At 34.1% G+C, this 15530-nt stretch overlaps 1 protein-coding gene across 1 annotated transcript in view; it reads left to right on the top strand.

Annotated features, from left to right (window-relative positions):
- Positions 1-15530, top strand: part of anos1b (anosmin 1b) — a 63966-nt gene that overhangs the window by 42176 nt on the left and 6260 nt on the right. The window contains exons 9-12 of the mRNA XM_042483932.2: positions 2028-2166; positions 4354-4590; positions 5158-5252; positions 6445-6607. Of these exons, the coding sequence (XP_042339866.2) occupies positions 2028-2166; positions 4354-4590; positions 5158-5252; positions 6445-6607 (634 nt within the window). The remainder of the gene's footprint in view (positions 1-2027; positions 2167-4353; positions 4591-5157; positions 5253-6444; positions 6608-15530) is intronic.

Raw genomic sequence — 15530 nt, 5'->3', positions numbered from 1 at the left:
GCATTCTGCAGACATTTTGTGCATATGTGCCTTGTGGAAATGAAAATGCAGTATTGTCCTCGGACAGACGTACCATTATCTTCATGGGACATAACTTTGTTAGAGTGCTACGACAACATGCGAGTCTGGCTTTACAGCGGTGAAATAACATGACAACTTAGCCATGTAGATTGATGGACAACACAGAGGGAAGTGGCCTCTCTGCATTTGGATAACAAGTTTAACTCAAAAGCATGTGGGAATGTACCTACATTATGCCAGTCATTACAGCACAAGGGCATTAGAGAGTGAGTCTTCAGTTATCATAGAAGTAAAGTGTGTTATGTGACTACTTAGATGATTATTTTCTGTAGCTTTTAGCTGAAAATATAAATGAAAATTATCCTAAAAAGCATTTTAGCAAGAGATCTATGGGATGTGAAGTTATTAAACAGAGTGATAAAGTGCACCATTGCTCTCACTTAACTCAATTCAAAGATAACATGTTGAGAAATACCACAGGTTTTCTTTTGAAATTGTTTTTAATGCAGCAACAACAGAGAAGAGGGTGGATTTTACCATTATGATTACAGGTGTGGTGGTGATGTAATATGTTCATGATGCAACTAAGGCCAGTCAGCAGCATCAAAAAACCCATAATCACAGTAGACAACAGCTATATTACAGCTTTGACGCAACAGTTAAGATTGCCTTTGTGGTGACTGAACATTCTTTTTTTTCTTCATATTAGTGAACAGTACTCTGTGCACAGGATCCTTTAGCTTCAGACCGACCCTAACGTGAGCACTCACTTCAAGGAACAAAAAAATGAAAAACATAAACATCAGAGTTTGGAGGGTTTTTTTTATTGCAAGTGCACTCATATGGACCTGGCTATCCTAAGTAGTGATGGCGATCCCAGACTAAGCCTGGTGGAGCCATTTATCTCTAGTCTGGTCCTCTGTTCTGCTTGGCTGGGCAGCCTGGAATTTAAATGAGGCCCCCTAACTAGTGTTTCCTATTTGCAGCTGCATCTAGACACACACAGAGCCAGCAGCATCACAACAGGTAGCTAGGGACAAGAAGCACGTCCCTCGTTGTGTAAAATAGTTTTCAAATCCCGGAAAGCATTTATATTTTATTGCTCTCTATTAGCACATGATGATACATTCCCTAGATGTGGATAAAACATATATCCTGTCAGTCAGGAATTTATGCAGGACTGGAGGGATTTAGCATTAAACCTAAAGTAAAAAGGGGAAATTGGAGGAAGTATTCAAACATGGAAAAACCTCTGCTGAATCGGTGCTTTTAAATATACATCAGCCTCTTACATATAATGTTCACTGACATTATGCACAGAAATAGAAATCCAGGCTTTTCCCGCTCACTCTATCCGCTCACAAACACACAGACGCGTACAGCTGTACAGGCCATATGTTTTGTCTATCTCCACTGCAATGGAAATACTTCCACCCCATTTTGTCTGCAGGTCACTAAGAAACTGCTTTTAACCTGCTTTTGTCTCATTCTGTCTTAAGTGTACGCACATACAGAACCACACACACATGCACACACACAGACACGCACTTGTTATCATCCAAGCATCTCTTTGTTGTGACTAGCTGGAATCGACGCAGACAGACAGACCTGATTGACTAAGAGCCTGTTAATGAGCTGTCAGTCAAACAGCAGGTTAATGCAGAACATGTCTGGGATGTCAGTCGCAAAACGGCACACACACAGCTTTCACAGTGAGGAGTGTGACGACAGGAAGGATGATTAAAATGTTGGTGATGGTGGCAGTAACTGTGGTGATTGTAAGTTTATGTTTTCACTGTTTGTCTTTCATTTGGCCCTAAAATGAAGGGTGAAATGTCTTCAAGAAACTCAAGCAAGTTGCTTACAGTTTAATACTTAGAATTAATTTGGTACCATTTGTTTGAAACATCAGTAAAATTCTACCAAGTGAACATAGCCAAGAATCGCTGTTCCCAAAGGATAAAAACACTTCTCTTTCCATTTTCCCATTCTCTAATGTGTTATAGGCGCAGTGTGAGCTGTGGCTGCAGGGTCTGCTGCCAGCAACATCTTACTTCCTGTCTGTCCAGACGGTAGCCTATTGGGGTCAGAAGAGGCTGAAAAGTCCCAGAGCCCAAATTGTCTTCACTACAATGTCTTATTCAGGTAAACAAACAAAGCATCTTCCTCACAGGGCTGTGTGGTTTAATATTTAAATACTTGATGTTTACTGTGTACTGTCTCATGGTATACTTGTTCACTTTGCATATTTGACAGTAACATTGTTTGCCACTGTTCTATTTGTTTATTTAAGTAGCACGTAATTGAATGCATTAAAGAATGTAAGAGGAGGAATTGCAGTATTTTTCTGTGTTACTATTAACCACTTGAAACCTGAGCAAATTGGCTTAATCTCTTCAAAGACATGGTATGAAGGCAATGAGCAACTTAACAAGAAATAACCCCAAACTAGTGAGGTAAAAAAGTTACAAGAAAAAAGCCTAAAAATTAGCACACAAAAAAGACAAATGAATGTAAAACAAACAAACAAAGGGGCTCATTTTTTCCTAATATTTGTCTCTCTCTGAGTCTTTCTTTCTGTCTTTTTTATTTCTTCACTTCTTCTTTTCATTATTATTTTTACTAATTTCTTAGTTATTTTTTGTCAGCTTTTCCTAATTTCTTGCAATTTGTGGGACATCTCTTGCCAAATTTATGGTTGTCTTTTTAGCCATGTTTTCAAAAGAAGTCAAGATACAAGGTAGATTTCATTTTCAACTATATTTAAATGTTTAAAAAAATGTATTAATTTTTTTTCTTGATCCTGCTACATTTTTGTAATTGAAGGATGAGTTGTTTGAAATCACCAGCTACTATGAAAATTCCATACGGTTGCTTGGGCATGTTGCTGCCAATTTGCTCACGTTTCAAAGGTTTAAATGATTTTGAAAGGTGTCCAAATGTTGTACTGATGTCGATCCAGGTTTTGAAGAGTTGATATGCGTTACAGTGGTTGCACTGAATTTTAAATATGGTGCAAGTGTCTGCATAGACTAGCAGCTGTAGTTTAAAGCTCTAGTTCGAGAAAAAATTGCAGCTTGATGTTACATACCACGAATCCAGTGTTTTCACCATTGCTTCTCTGAGCAGGTTAGATGAGCATGATGTCTTTGGATGAATAAGTAGTGCCAGGTGTAAAGTCATTTAGAAATGTATATCTTTTAGGGAGGAACCAAAACTCCAGTAGGTTTTGAACAGGTTTGTCTTGAAAGAATAAACAGTAATGGGCTATAAATAAAGCTGATAGTTGCCCGGTAGACAGAGGTTTCTTGCCCAAGTAGTGAAAACTGTAGCTGTACTGTTTATGTTGCTGTGATTCCACAATATAGCCACCTAAGGACTCCCCTAGCAACCCTACCCCAAATAAAGACTCACTCAAGTACACATTTTTGAACATTTCATTTACTTGTCATGCCATTAGTGAGAACTGTACGTGCAGTCCACAGCACCCATTTGTTAACAGAGCCATACATTATTGAGTTAATGATTTTAGCTAAGTAAGTAGTTCATGTGGAGCTGCTGCATTTGCTGACTGTCAGCATATTTGGTCTCCCTGCAGCTGCACTATTTAAACATTCACATACAGTGGAAAGTGGCGATGTTAATGGTCGTCCAGGCAACAGAGGTATTTATAGGTGACCCATCGGTCAGCCCAGCGGAGGATTATAGCCAGCTGCAGCTCAATTATCAAACCACATACTAACAATTTTACATGAAACATATTGCCGTTTATGATTTAGCAGTATTAATATTTGATAGTGTGTGTATTGGTCTGGTTTCCCTCAGTGCTAATGAGGGTCAGTTAGGCCAGATAAAGCCAATTAGTTTTTCTGAGCAAATGAATCAACGGGAAAGCTAGCTACCAGCTGCACTCTCATCGCTGGTTTATGATATTCCTGGCACAGTGCATACTTTCCATGTGCTATGTAACAGGCCTCATACATTCAGGCTTTCATATGATGTATTTTTGGTGTGTTGCCAGTTATAGATATTCAGAACAGCTACTGTATAAATCATGCTTACAGTAGAGTGGTTAAGAAGTGGCTTCTTTATTACACGCATAAAATAAATATCACTCCTGCAACCTTTTTTTTTTTTTTTGACCTCATAAAAGGTATCTTTATTATGAAAATGTGCGAGAAACACGGCTTATGTATGAGCTTAATATTAAAAATAAAAAGCGAAATATTTTTACATTTTTCTGCCCTATTTGTTTTCATTGGAAAGACATACTGCCATATCAGCCAAAGTTTGAAATTGTAACTTATTATTTCTTCTCTCCTCCTCCGAAAGGCGAAGACTTCTCCAATGAGCTCCCCTCTTCCTCATCCTCATCATCTCTGCCCTCCTCACCTTCTCTCTCATCGTCCTCCCCCTCATCCTCTGACCTCCCCCTCTCCTCCTCCCTGCCTCAGCCCGAATCCCCCCTTAACCCTGTTGCCCCCGGCAACCTGCGCCTGGAGGTCGCCGCTCCTCATTACCATGACGACCAGCTGCAGGTCAAGGTATTCTGGAAGTGGCCGCATCATGGTGAGTAGAGTTTTAACGGTCACTTTCCTGTTAGTTTTTTTTATTATGTTATGCTTGAGTGGGCTCTTGGATATACTGTGTTAATAGTTTAACTTAACTGTAAAAACTAAAAAATAAACGCTGTGTTTCTATTTTATTTTATGTATTTGTTTGGGTGAATCCAGTTTCATTGAAAATCCTCTGATGTTCCCAGGAGTTACACTTAAAATTAATACAGAATTTTTTTGGTCATTGTATTAAATTACTATTTATTGTATATACTTATGCTTGAGATGCAGATTTTGAATTAAAATAATCATCTTCACAAGAGAGAACTCTGACAAAACTCTGTTACTACAAATAGGATTATTGATCATCAAATAAAGAATAAAGACACAAGCGATTTTTTACTCAAAGATGGAAAACGGAGAGAATGTAAAAGAGAGAAATGTAGAGAAAAGTTGGAAATTTATCAGTGTGCATCAAGACGTTTTTTTTTCTTTTGTTTTTAAGCAGTCTAATCCATGAAAACAAACATACGACTCAGACAAATGTCCATTAAGTGTCTGTCTCTCTTTTGCTCTACAGGTAGGCAGAGACACCCTGGTCCATATGTTTTGCGGTGGCATCCACATACCTGCAGTACTAATGTTACAGGCACAGAGAGAACAGCAACTGTGCAGGTATAACTACCCTGGCCAAGTTTTTTGTGCATATGTGTGTATCAGAGATCAGATTTCAGCACCATAACTCAGATCAGTGTGGAATGCTCTCATTCTCTGTCTGGGTGTAACTTTGTCTCTCTGCCATCATTTTGCTCTGTCTCTGCCTGACATCACTGTTAACATAACTCTGTCAAATCCCTGGCTGCAATATGCTATGTTTAAATTTAAAATAATGCAATATAGAAAGGGATTTGACTGAGAATGATCTACGGGAAAGTGATTTGCTGAATCATTTCAGCAGCAACTTCTAACCATTAAATGTGTTAAAAGAAAAAAATGACCTCAAATTTTGCAAGAAATGAGTAAAAAGAAGAGAATTACCAGAAAATTTGTAAAAAAAAAAAAAAAAGGAACGACCTGCAGGAAGTGCTTAAACAATTATCATAATTCTATACCATAATTGTAAATACGTAAGTTTGATAAAAAGAAATACAGTTGTTCCTTTTTTTCACTAGACATTTTCCCATTCCAGCTTTTTTAAAGTAATGTTCTAAATCTACAAATTTTAAATCATTTGTGGAACATTTTTACCATGTTGTGTATTGCCTTTTTTCCCATGTTTAAAAAAAAAATCACACCAGATTACTCAGGGTTCAAAGGTTTAAATACTTGCAAAAGGCATCTAAAAGCATCACAAGAAAAGTAATGTGGCTCCAGGTTATAAAACAGGGCTAAAGCATTTAAAACAAAAAGAGGAGTGTTTTAATAGATAAACAGATGTGGCGCGTATACAGCTGTAATAGCTGTGATGTAGCACTGCATCAAGAGAAAATTGGACTCACCACCAACATTAGATCTTTACCCACTTGTTGCCCTGGTGTTAACCTTCGTCTAAAATGATCACAGACTCAGTGATCTGATAAATATCAAAGTGCTGTGTGCAATTTGCTGAGGTCACAGAGCATGATTTCTTCTCATTGAAGTTCAGCCTTTTTTAAACAGTTATTCCATTTCTCGCCATTGGAAACCGCCAGCCTGCAAAGCTGCCAAACTGTGCTGTTTATGTTAACATGGAGCTAACAAGCTGCTTATGTGAGACAGGTTCCCAAACAAAACTAGAGGTAATGTGTATATTTTAGGGAACCTTGTTATATGTCAGTTTTAACAACCAGCTGTGTGCAGTTTAAACACTCTTTTTATCTCTCCACAGGGCACCCATCACACCATCACAGGCCTGCTGTTTGCCTGTAAGTACCAGGTTGCTGTGGCACTGAAGGCGGACCCGGGGTCAGAGGCGGTTGCCTGGGTTACAACCCCGACTTGCTCCTCCATCAGGGTCAGAGGAGGCAAAGCTTTGCCCTGCAACACTGAGGGTAAGGGTAATTAAAGACACACACTCAACCATACATAAATGCGAGTGTTCCATTGATCTTCATTCATTGTGTGAAACTCCAAAATGCCTTTTTTTAATTATTTTTTTTAAATGTGGTTGTTTTCTTGTCTTTTTAAGAGAACATTAACAGTAGCCTACATACTTGAAAATGCACTGAAACACTGTATTAAGGGTTCCCGCCCATTTTCATGGAGAAAATTTCCAATCTTTTTCATGACTTTTCAAGGACCCATAATAATTTTTTCTTGCCCTACTTGCTACTTGCAGCGCATTTTTCAGACATATCAGATAATAATAAACACTGCCCTTGATCAATTATTGGTAAAATAAAATTATTTCAAACAATACCAAATGTGTTTTTCCTCAATCAAGGCTCACAGCAGCATATTACATAATTTGACAGTATTGCATAGCCTATCGATATTGTAACATGTTCGGTTAAAATCTTAATGACTGATTCATCATACATCATAACATTCTCGAACTTTAACATTCTACACGTACATAATAACATTCTATTCGCTTTTACCTTGCACAGTTACATCATAACATTCTAGAACTGTAACATTCTACAGTTACATCAACATTCTACAACTGTAACATTCTACAGTTACATCAACATTCTACAACTGTAACATTCTACAGTCACAGCAACATTCTAAAACTGTAACATTCAACAATAACAGCAATATCTAGGACATTAACATTCTACAGTTACATCATAACATTGTAGAACTGTAACATTCTACAGTAACAGCAACATTCTAGAACTGTAACATTCTACAGTAACAACAACATTCTACAACTGTAACATTCTAGTTACATCATAACATTCTAGAACTGTAACATTCTATAGATACATCATAACATTCTAGAACTGTAACATTCTACACTTACATCATAATATTTTATTACTTTAACATTCTAGAACTGTAACGTTCAACAATAACAGCAACATTCTAGAACATTAACATTCTACAGTTACATCAAAACATTGTAGAACTGTAACATTCTACAGTAACAGCAACATTCTACAACCGTAACATTCTAATTACATCATAACATTCTAGAACTGTAACATTCTACAGTAACAGCAACATTCTAGAACTGTAACATTCTAGTTACATCATAACATTCTAGACCTTTAACATTCTACACTTACATCAAAACATTCTACAGTTACAGCAACATTCTAGAACTGTAACATTGTAATTACATCATAACATTCTAGAACTGTAACATTCTACAGTAACAGCAACATTCTAGACCTGTAAGATTCTAGTTACATCATAACTTTCTAGAACTGTAACATTCAACAGTAACAGCTACATTCTAAAGCTGTAACATTCTAGTTACATCATAACATTCACGAACTTTAACATTCTACACTTACATCATAACATTCTATTACTTTTACATTCCACAGTTACATCATAACATTCTAGACCTTTAACATTCTACACTTACATCATAACATTCTACAGTTACAGCAACATTCTAGAACTGTAACATTCTAGTTACATCATAACATTCTAGAACTGTAACATTCTACAGTAACCACAACATTCTACAACTGTAACATTTTAGTTACATCATAATATTCTAGAACTGTAACATTCTACAGATACATCATAACATTCTAGAACTGTAACATTCTAATTACATCATAACATTCTAGAACTGTAACATTCTAGAACTGTAACATTCTAGAACTGTAACATTCTACACTTACATCATAAGATTCTACAGTTACAGCAACATTCTAGAACTGTAACATTCTAATTACATCATAACATTCTAGAACTGTAACATTCTACAGTAACAGCAACATTCTAGAACTGTAACATTCTAGTTACATCATAACATTCTAGACCTTTAACATTCTACACTTACATCATAACATTTTACAGTTACAGCAACATTCTAGAACTGTAACATTCTAGTTACATCATAACATTCTAGACTTTTAACATTCTACACTTACATCAAAACATTCTACAGTTACAGCAACATTCTAGAACTGTAACATTCCACAGTAACAGCAACATTCTAGAACTGTAAGATTCTACAATAACAACAACATTCTAGAACTGTAACATTCTAGTTACATCATAACATTCTAGAACTGTAACATTCTACAGTAACCACAACATTCTACAACTGTAACATTTTAGTTACATCATAATATTCTAGAACTGTAACATTCTACAGATACATCATAACATTCTAGAACTGTAACATTCTAATTACATCATAACATTCTAGAACTGTAACATTCCAGAACTGTAACATTCTAGAACTGTAACATTCTACACTTACATCATAAGATTCTACAGTTACAGCAACATTCTAGAACTGTAACATTCTAATTACATCATAACATTCTAGAACTGTAACATTCTACAGTAACAGCAACATTCTAGAACTGTAACATTCTAGTTACATCATAACATTCTAGACCTTTAACATTCTACACTTACATCATAACATTCTACAGTTACAGCAACATTCTACAACTGTAACATTCTAATTACATCATAACATTCTAGAACTGTAACATTCTACAGTAACAGCAACATTCTAGAACTGTAACATTCTAGTTACATCATAACATTCTAGACTTTTAACATTCTACACTTACATCAAAACATTCTACAGTTACAGCAACATTCTAGAACTGTAACATTCAACAGTAACAGCAACATTCTAGAACTGTAACATTCTACAATAACAACAACATTCTAGAACTGTAACATTCTAGTTACATCATAATGTCCTAGAACTGTAACATTCTACAGTAACAGCAACATTCTACAACTGTAACATTCTAGTTACATCATAACATTCTAGAACTGTAACATTCTACAGTAACAGCAACATTCTAGACCTTTAACATTCTACACTTACATCATAACATTCTACAGTTACAGCAACATTCTACAACTGTAACATTCTAATTACATCATAACATTCTAGAACTGTAACATTCTACAGTAACAGCAACATTCTAGAACTGTAACATTCTAGTTACATCATAACATTCTAGACTTTTAACATTCTACACTTACATCAAAACATTCTACAGTTACAGCAACATTCTAGAACTGTAACATTCAACAGTAACAGCAACATTCTAGAACTGTAACATTCTACAATAACAACAACATTCTAGAACTGTAACATTCTAGTTACATCATAATGTCCTAGAACTGTAACATTCTACAGTAACAGCAACATTCTACAACTGTAACATTCTAGTTACATCATAACATTCTAGAACTGTAACATTCTACAGTAACAGCAACATTCTAGACCTTTAACATTCTACACTTACATCATAACATTCTACAGTTACAGCAACATTCTACAACTGTAACATTCTAATTACATCATAACATTCTAGAACTGTAACATTCTACAGTAACAGCAACATTCTAGAACTGTAACATTCTAGTTACATCATAACATTCTAGACTTTTAACATTCTACACTTACATCAAAACATTCTACAGTTACAGCAACATTCTAGAACTGTAACATTCCACAGTAACAGCAACATTCTAGAACTGTAAGATTCTACAATAACAACAACATTCTAGAACTGTAACATTCTAGTTACATCATAACATTCTAGAACTGTAACATTCCACAGTAACCACAACATTCTACAACTGTAACATTTTAGTTACATCATAATATTCTAGAACTGTAACATTCTACAGATACATCATAACATTCTAGAACTGTAACATTCTAATTACATCATAACATTCTAGAACTGTAACATTCTAGAACTGTAACATTCTAGAACTGTAACATTCTACACTTACATCATAAGATTCTACAGTTACAGCAACATTCTAGAACTGTAACATTCTAATTACATCATAACATTCTAGAACTGTAACATTCTACAGTAACAGCAACATTCTAGAACTGTAACATTCTAGTTACATCATAACATTCTAGACTTTTAACATTCTACACTTACATCAAAACATTCTACAGTTACAGCAACATTCTAGAACTGTAACATTCCACAGTAACAGCAACATTCTAGAACTGTAAGATTCTACAATAACAACAACATTCTAGAACTGTAACATTCTAGTTACATCATAACATTCTAGAACTGTAACATTCTACAGTAACCACAACATTCTACAACTGTAACATTTTAGTTACATCATAATATTCTAGAACTGTAACATTCTACAGATACATCATAACATTCTAGAACTGTAACATTCTAATTACATCATAACATTCTAGAACTGTAACATTCTAGAACTGTAACATTCTAGAACTGTAACATTCTAGAACTGTAACATTCTACACTTACATCATAAGATTCTACAGTTACAGCAACATTCTAGAACTGTAACATTCTAATTACATCATAACATTCTAGAACTGTAACATTCTACAGTAACAGCAACATTCTAGAACTGTAACATTCTAGTTACATCATAACATTCTAGACCTTTAACATTCTACACTTACATCATAACATTCTACAGTTACAGCAACATTCTAGAACTGTAACATTCAACAGTAACAGCAACATTCTAGAAATGTAACATTCTACAGTTACATCATAACATTCTAGAACTGTAACATTCTACAGTAACAGCAACATTCTAGAACTGTAACATTCTAATTACCTCATAACATTCTAGAACTGTAACATTCTAGTTACATCATAACATTCTAGACTTTTAACATTCTACGCTTACATCATAACATTCTACAGTTACAGCAACATTCTAGAACTGTAACATTCAACAGTAACAGCAACATTCTAGAACTGTAACATTCTACAATAACAACAACATTCTAGAATTGTAACATTCTAGTTACATCATAACATTCCAGAACGGTAACATTCTACAGTAACAGCAACATTCTACAACCGTAAAGTTCTAATTACATCATAACATTCTAGAACTGTAACATTCTACAGTAACAGCAACATTCTAGACCTTTAACATTCTACACTTACATCATAACATTTTACAGTTACAGCAACATTCTAGAACTGTAACATTCAAATTACATCATAACATTCTAGACCTTTAACATTCTACACTTACATCATAACATTCTACAGTTACAGCAACATTCTAGAACTGTAACATTCTAATTACCTCATAACATTCTAGAACTGTAACATTCTAGTTACATCATAACATTCTAGACTTTTAACATTCTACGCTTACATCATAACATTCTACAGTTACAGCAACATTCTAGAACTGTAACATTCAACAGTAACAGCAACATTCTAGAACTGTAACATTCTACAATAACAACAACATTCTAGAATTGTAACATTCTAGTTACATCATAACATTCCAGAACGGTAACATTCTACAGTAACAGCAACATTCTACAACCGTAACATTCTAATTACATCATAACATTCTAGAACTGTAACATTTTACAGTAACAGCAACATTCTACAACTGTAAGATTCTAGTTACATCATAACATTCTAGACCTTTTACATTCTACAGTAACAGCAACATTCTAGAACTGTAACATTCTAGTTACATCATAACATTCTAGACTTTTAACATTCTACACTTACATCAAAACATTCTACAGTTACAGCAACATTCTAGAACTGTAACATTCAACAGTAACAGCAACATTCTAGAACTGTAACATTCTACAATAACAACAACATTCTAGAATTGTAACATTCTAGTTACATCATAACATTCCAGAACTGTAACATTCTACAGTAACAGCAACATTCTACAACTGTAACATTCTAATTACATCATAACATTCTAGAACTGTAACATTCTACAGTAACAGCAACATTCTACAACTGTAAGATTCTAGTTACATCATAACATTCTAGACCTTTAACATTCTACACTTACATCATAACATTCTACAGTTACAGCAACATTCTACAACTGTAACATTCTAATTACATCATAACATTCTAGAACTGTAACATTCTACAGTAACAGCAACATTCTAGAACTGTAACATTCTAGTTACATCATAATGTCCTAGAACTGTAACATTCTACAGTAACAGCAACATTCTACAACTGTAACATTCTAGTTACATCATAACATTCTAGAACTGTAACATTCCACACTAACATCATAACATTCTACAGTTACAGCAACATTCTAGAACTGTAACATTCTAATTACATCATAATATTCTAGAACTGTAACATTCTACATCAACAGCAACATTCTAGAACTGTAACATTCTAATTACATCATAACATTCTAGAACTGTAACATTCCACAGTAACAGCAGCATTCTAGAACTGTAAGATTCTAGTTACATCATAACATTCTAGACCTTTAACATTCTACACTTACATCATAACATTCTACAGTTACAGCAACATTCTAGAACTGTAACATTCTAATTACCTCATAACATTCTAGAACTGTAACATTCTAGTTACATCATAACATTCTAGACTTTTAACATTCTACGCTTACATCATAACATTCTACAGTTACAGCAACATTCTAGAACTGTAACATTCAACAGTAACAGCAACATTCTAGAACTGTAACATTCTACAATAACAACAACATTCTAGAATTGTAACATTCTAGTTACATCATAACATTCCAGAACGGTAACATTCTACAGTAACAGCAACATTCTACAACTGTAACATTATAATTACATCATAACATTCTAGAACTGTAACATTCTACAGTAACAGCAACATTCTAGAACTGTAACATTCTAGTTACATTATAACATTCTAGACCTTTAACATTCTACTTACATCATAACATTCTACAGTTACAGCAACGTTCTAGAACTGTAACATTCAACAGTAACAGCAACATTCTAGAAATGTAACATTCTACAGTTACATCATAACATTGTAGAAATATAACATTCTACAGTAACAACAACATTCTAGAACTGTAACATTCTAGTTACATCATAACATTCTAGAACTGTAACATTCTACAGTAACAGCTACATTCTACAACTGTAACATTCTAGTTACATCATAACATTCTAGAACTGTAACATTCTACAGTAACAGCAACATTCTAGAACTGTAACATTCTAGTTACATTATAACATTCTAGACCTTTAACATTCTACACTTACATCATAACATTTTACAGTTACAGCAACATTCTAGAACTGTAACATTCTAGTTACATCATAACATTCTAGACTTTTAACATTCTACGCTTACATCATAACATTCTACAGTTACAGCAACATTCTAGAACTGTAACATTCAACAGTAACAGCAACATTCTAGAACTGTAACATTCTACAATAACAACAACATTCTAGAATTGTAACATTCTAGTTACATCATAACATTCCAGAACGGTAACATTCTACAGTAACAGCAACATTCTACAACCGTAACATTCTAATTACATCATAACATTCTAGAACTGTAACATTCTACAGTAACAGCAACATTCTACAACTGTAAGATTCTAGTTACATCATAACATTCTAGACCTTTTACATTCTACAGTAACAGCAACATTCTAGAACTGTAACATTCTAGTTACATCATAACATTCTAGACTTTTAACATTCTACACTTACATCAAAACATTCTACAGTTACAGCAACATTCTAGAACTGTAACATTCAACAGTAACAGCAACATTCTAGAACTGTAACATTCTACAATAACAACAACATTCTAGAATTGTAACATTCTAGTTACATCATAACATTCCAGAACTGTAACATTCTACAGTAACAGCAACATTCTACAACTGTAACATTCTAATTACATCATAACATTCTAGAACTGTAACATTCTACAGTAACAGCAACATTCTACAACTGTAAGATTCTAGTTACATCATAACATTCTAGACCTTTGACATTCTACACTTACATCATAACATTCTACAGTTACAGCAACATTCTACAACTGTAACATTCTAATTACATCATAACATTCTAGAACTGTAACATTCTACAGTAACAGCAACATTCTAGAACTGTAACATTCTAGTTACATCATAACATTCTAGACTTTTAACATTCTACACTTACATCAAAACATTCTACAGTTACAGCAACATTCTAGAACTGTAACATTCAACAGTAACAGCAACATTCTAGAACTGTAACATTCTACAATAACAACAACATTCTGGAACTGTAACATTCTAGTTACATCATAATGTCCTAGAACTGTAACATTCTACAGTAACAGCAACATTCTACAACTGTAACATTCTAGTTACATCATAACATTCTAGAACTGTAACATTCTACAGTAACAGCAACATTCTAGAACTGTAACATTCTAGTTACATTATAACATTCTAGACCTTTAACATTCTACACTTACATCATAACATTTTACAGTTACAGCAACATTCTAGAACTGTAACATTCAAATTACATCATAACATTCTAGACCTTTAACATTCTACACTTACATCATAACATTCTACAGTTACAGCAACATTCTAGAACTGTAACATTCTAATTACCTCATAACATTCTAGAACTGTAACATTCTAGTTACATCATAACATTCTAGACTTTTAACATTCTACGCTTACATCATAACATTCTACAGTTACAGCAACATTCTAGAACTGTAACATTCAACAGTAACAGCAACATTCTAGAACTGTAACATTCTACAATAACAACAACATTCTAGAATTGTAACATTCTAGTTACATCATAACATTCCAGAACGGTAACATTCTACAGTAACAGCAACATTCTACAACCGTAACATTCTAATTACATCATAACATTCTAGAACTGTAACATTCTACAGTAACAGCAACATTCTACAACTGTAAGATTCTAGTTACATCATAACATTCTAGACCTTTTACATTCTACAGTAACAGCAACATTCTAGAACTGTAACATTCTAGTTACATCATAACATT

The sequence above is a fragment of the Plectropomus leopardus genome, chromosome 5 (genome assembly GCF_026936395.1).
Source record: "Plectropomus leopardus strain MGB_pleo_1.0 chromosome 5, ASM2693639v1, whole genome shotgun sequence".
Taxonomy (NCBI): domain Eukaryota; kingdom Metazoa; phylum Chordata; class Actinopteri; order Perciformes; family Serranidae; genus Plectropomus; species Plectropomus leopardus.
This window is presented reverse-complemented; position numbering and strand designations above follow the sequence as displayed.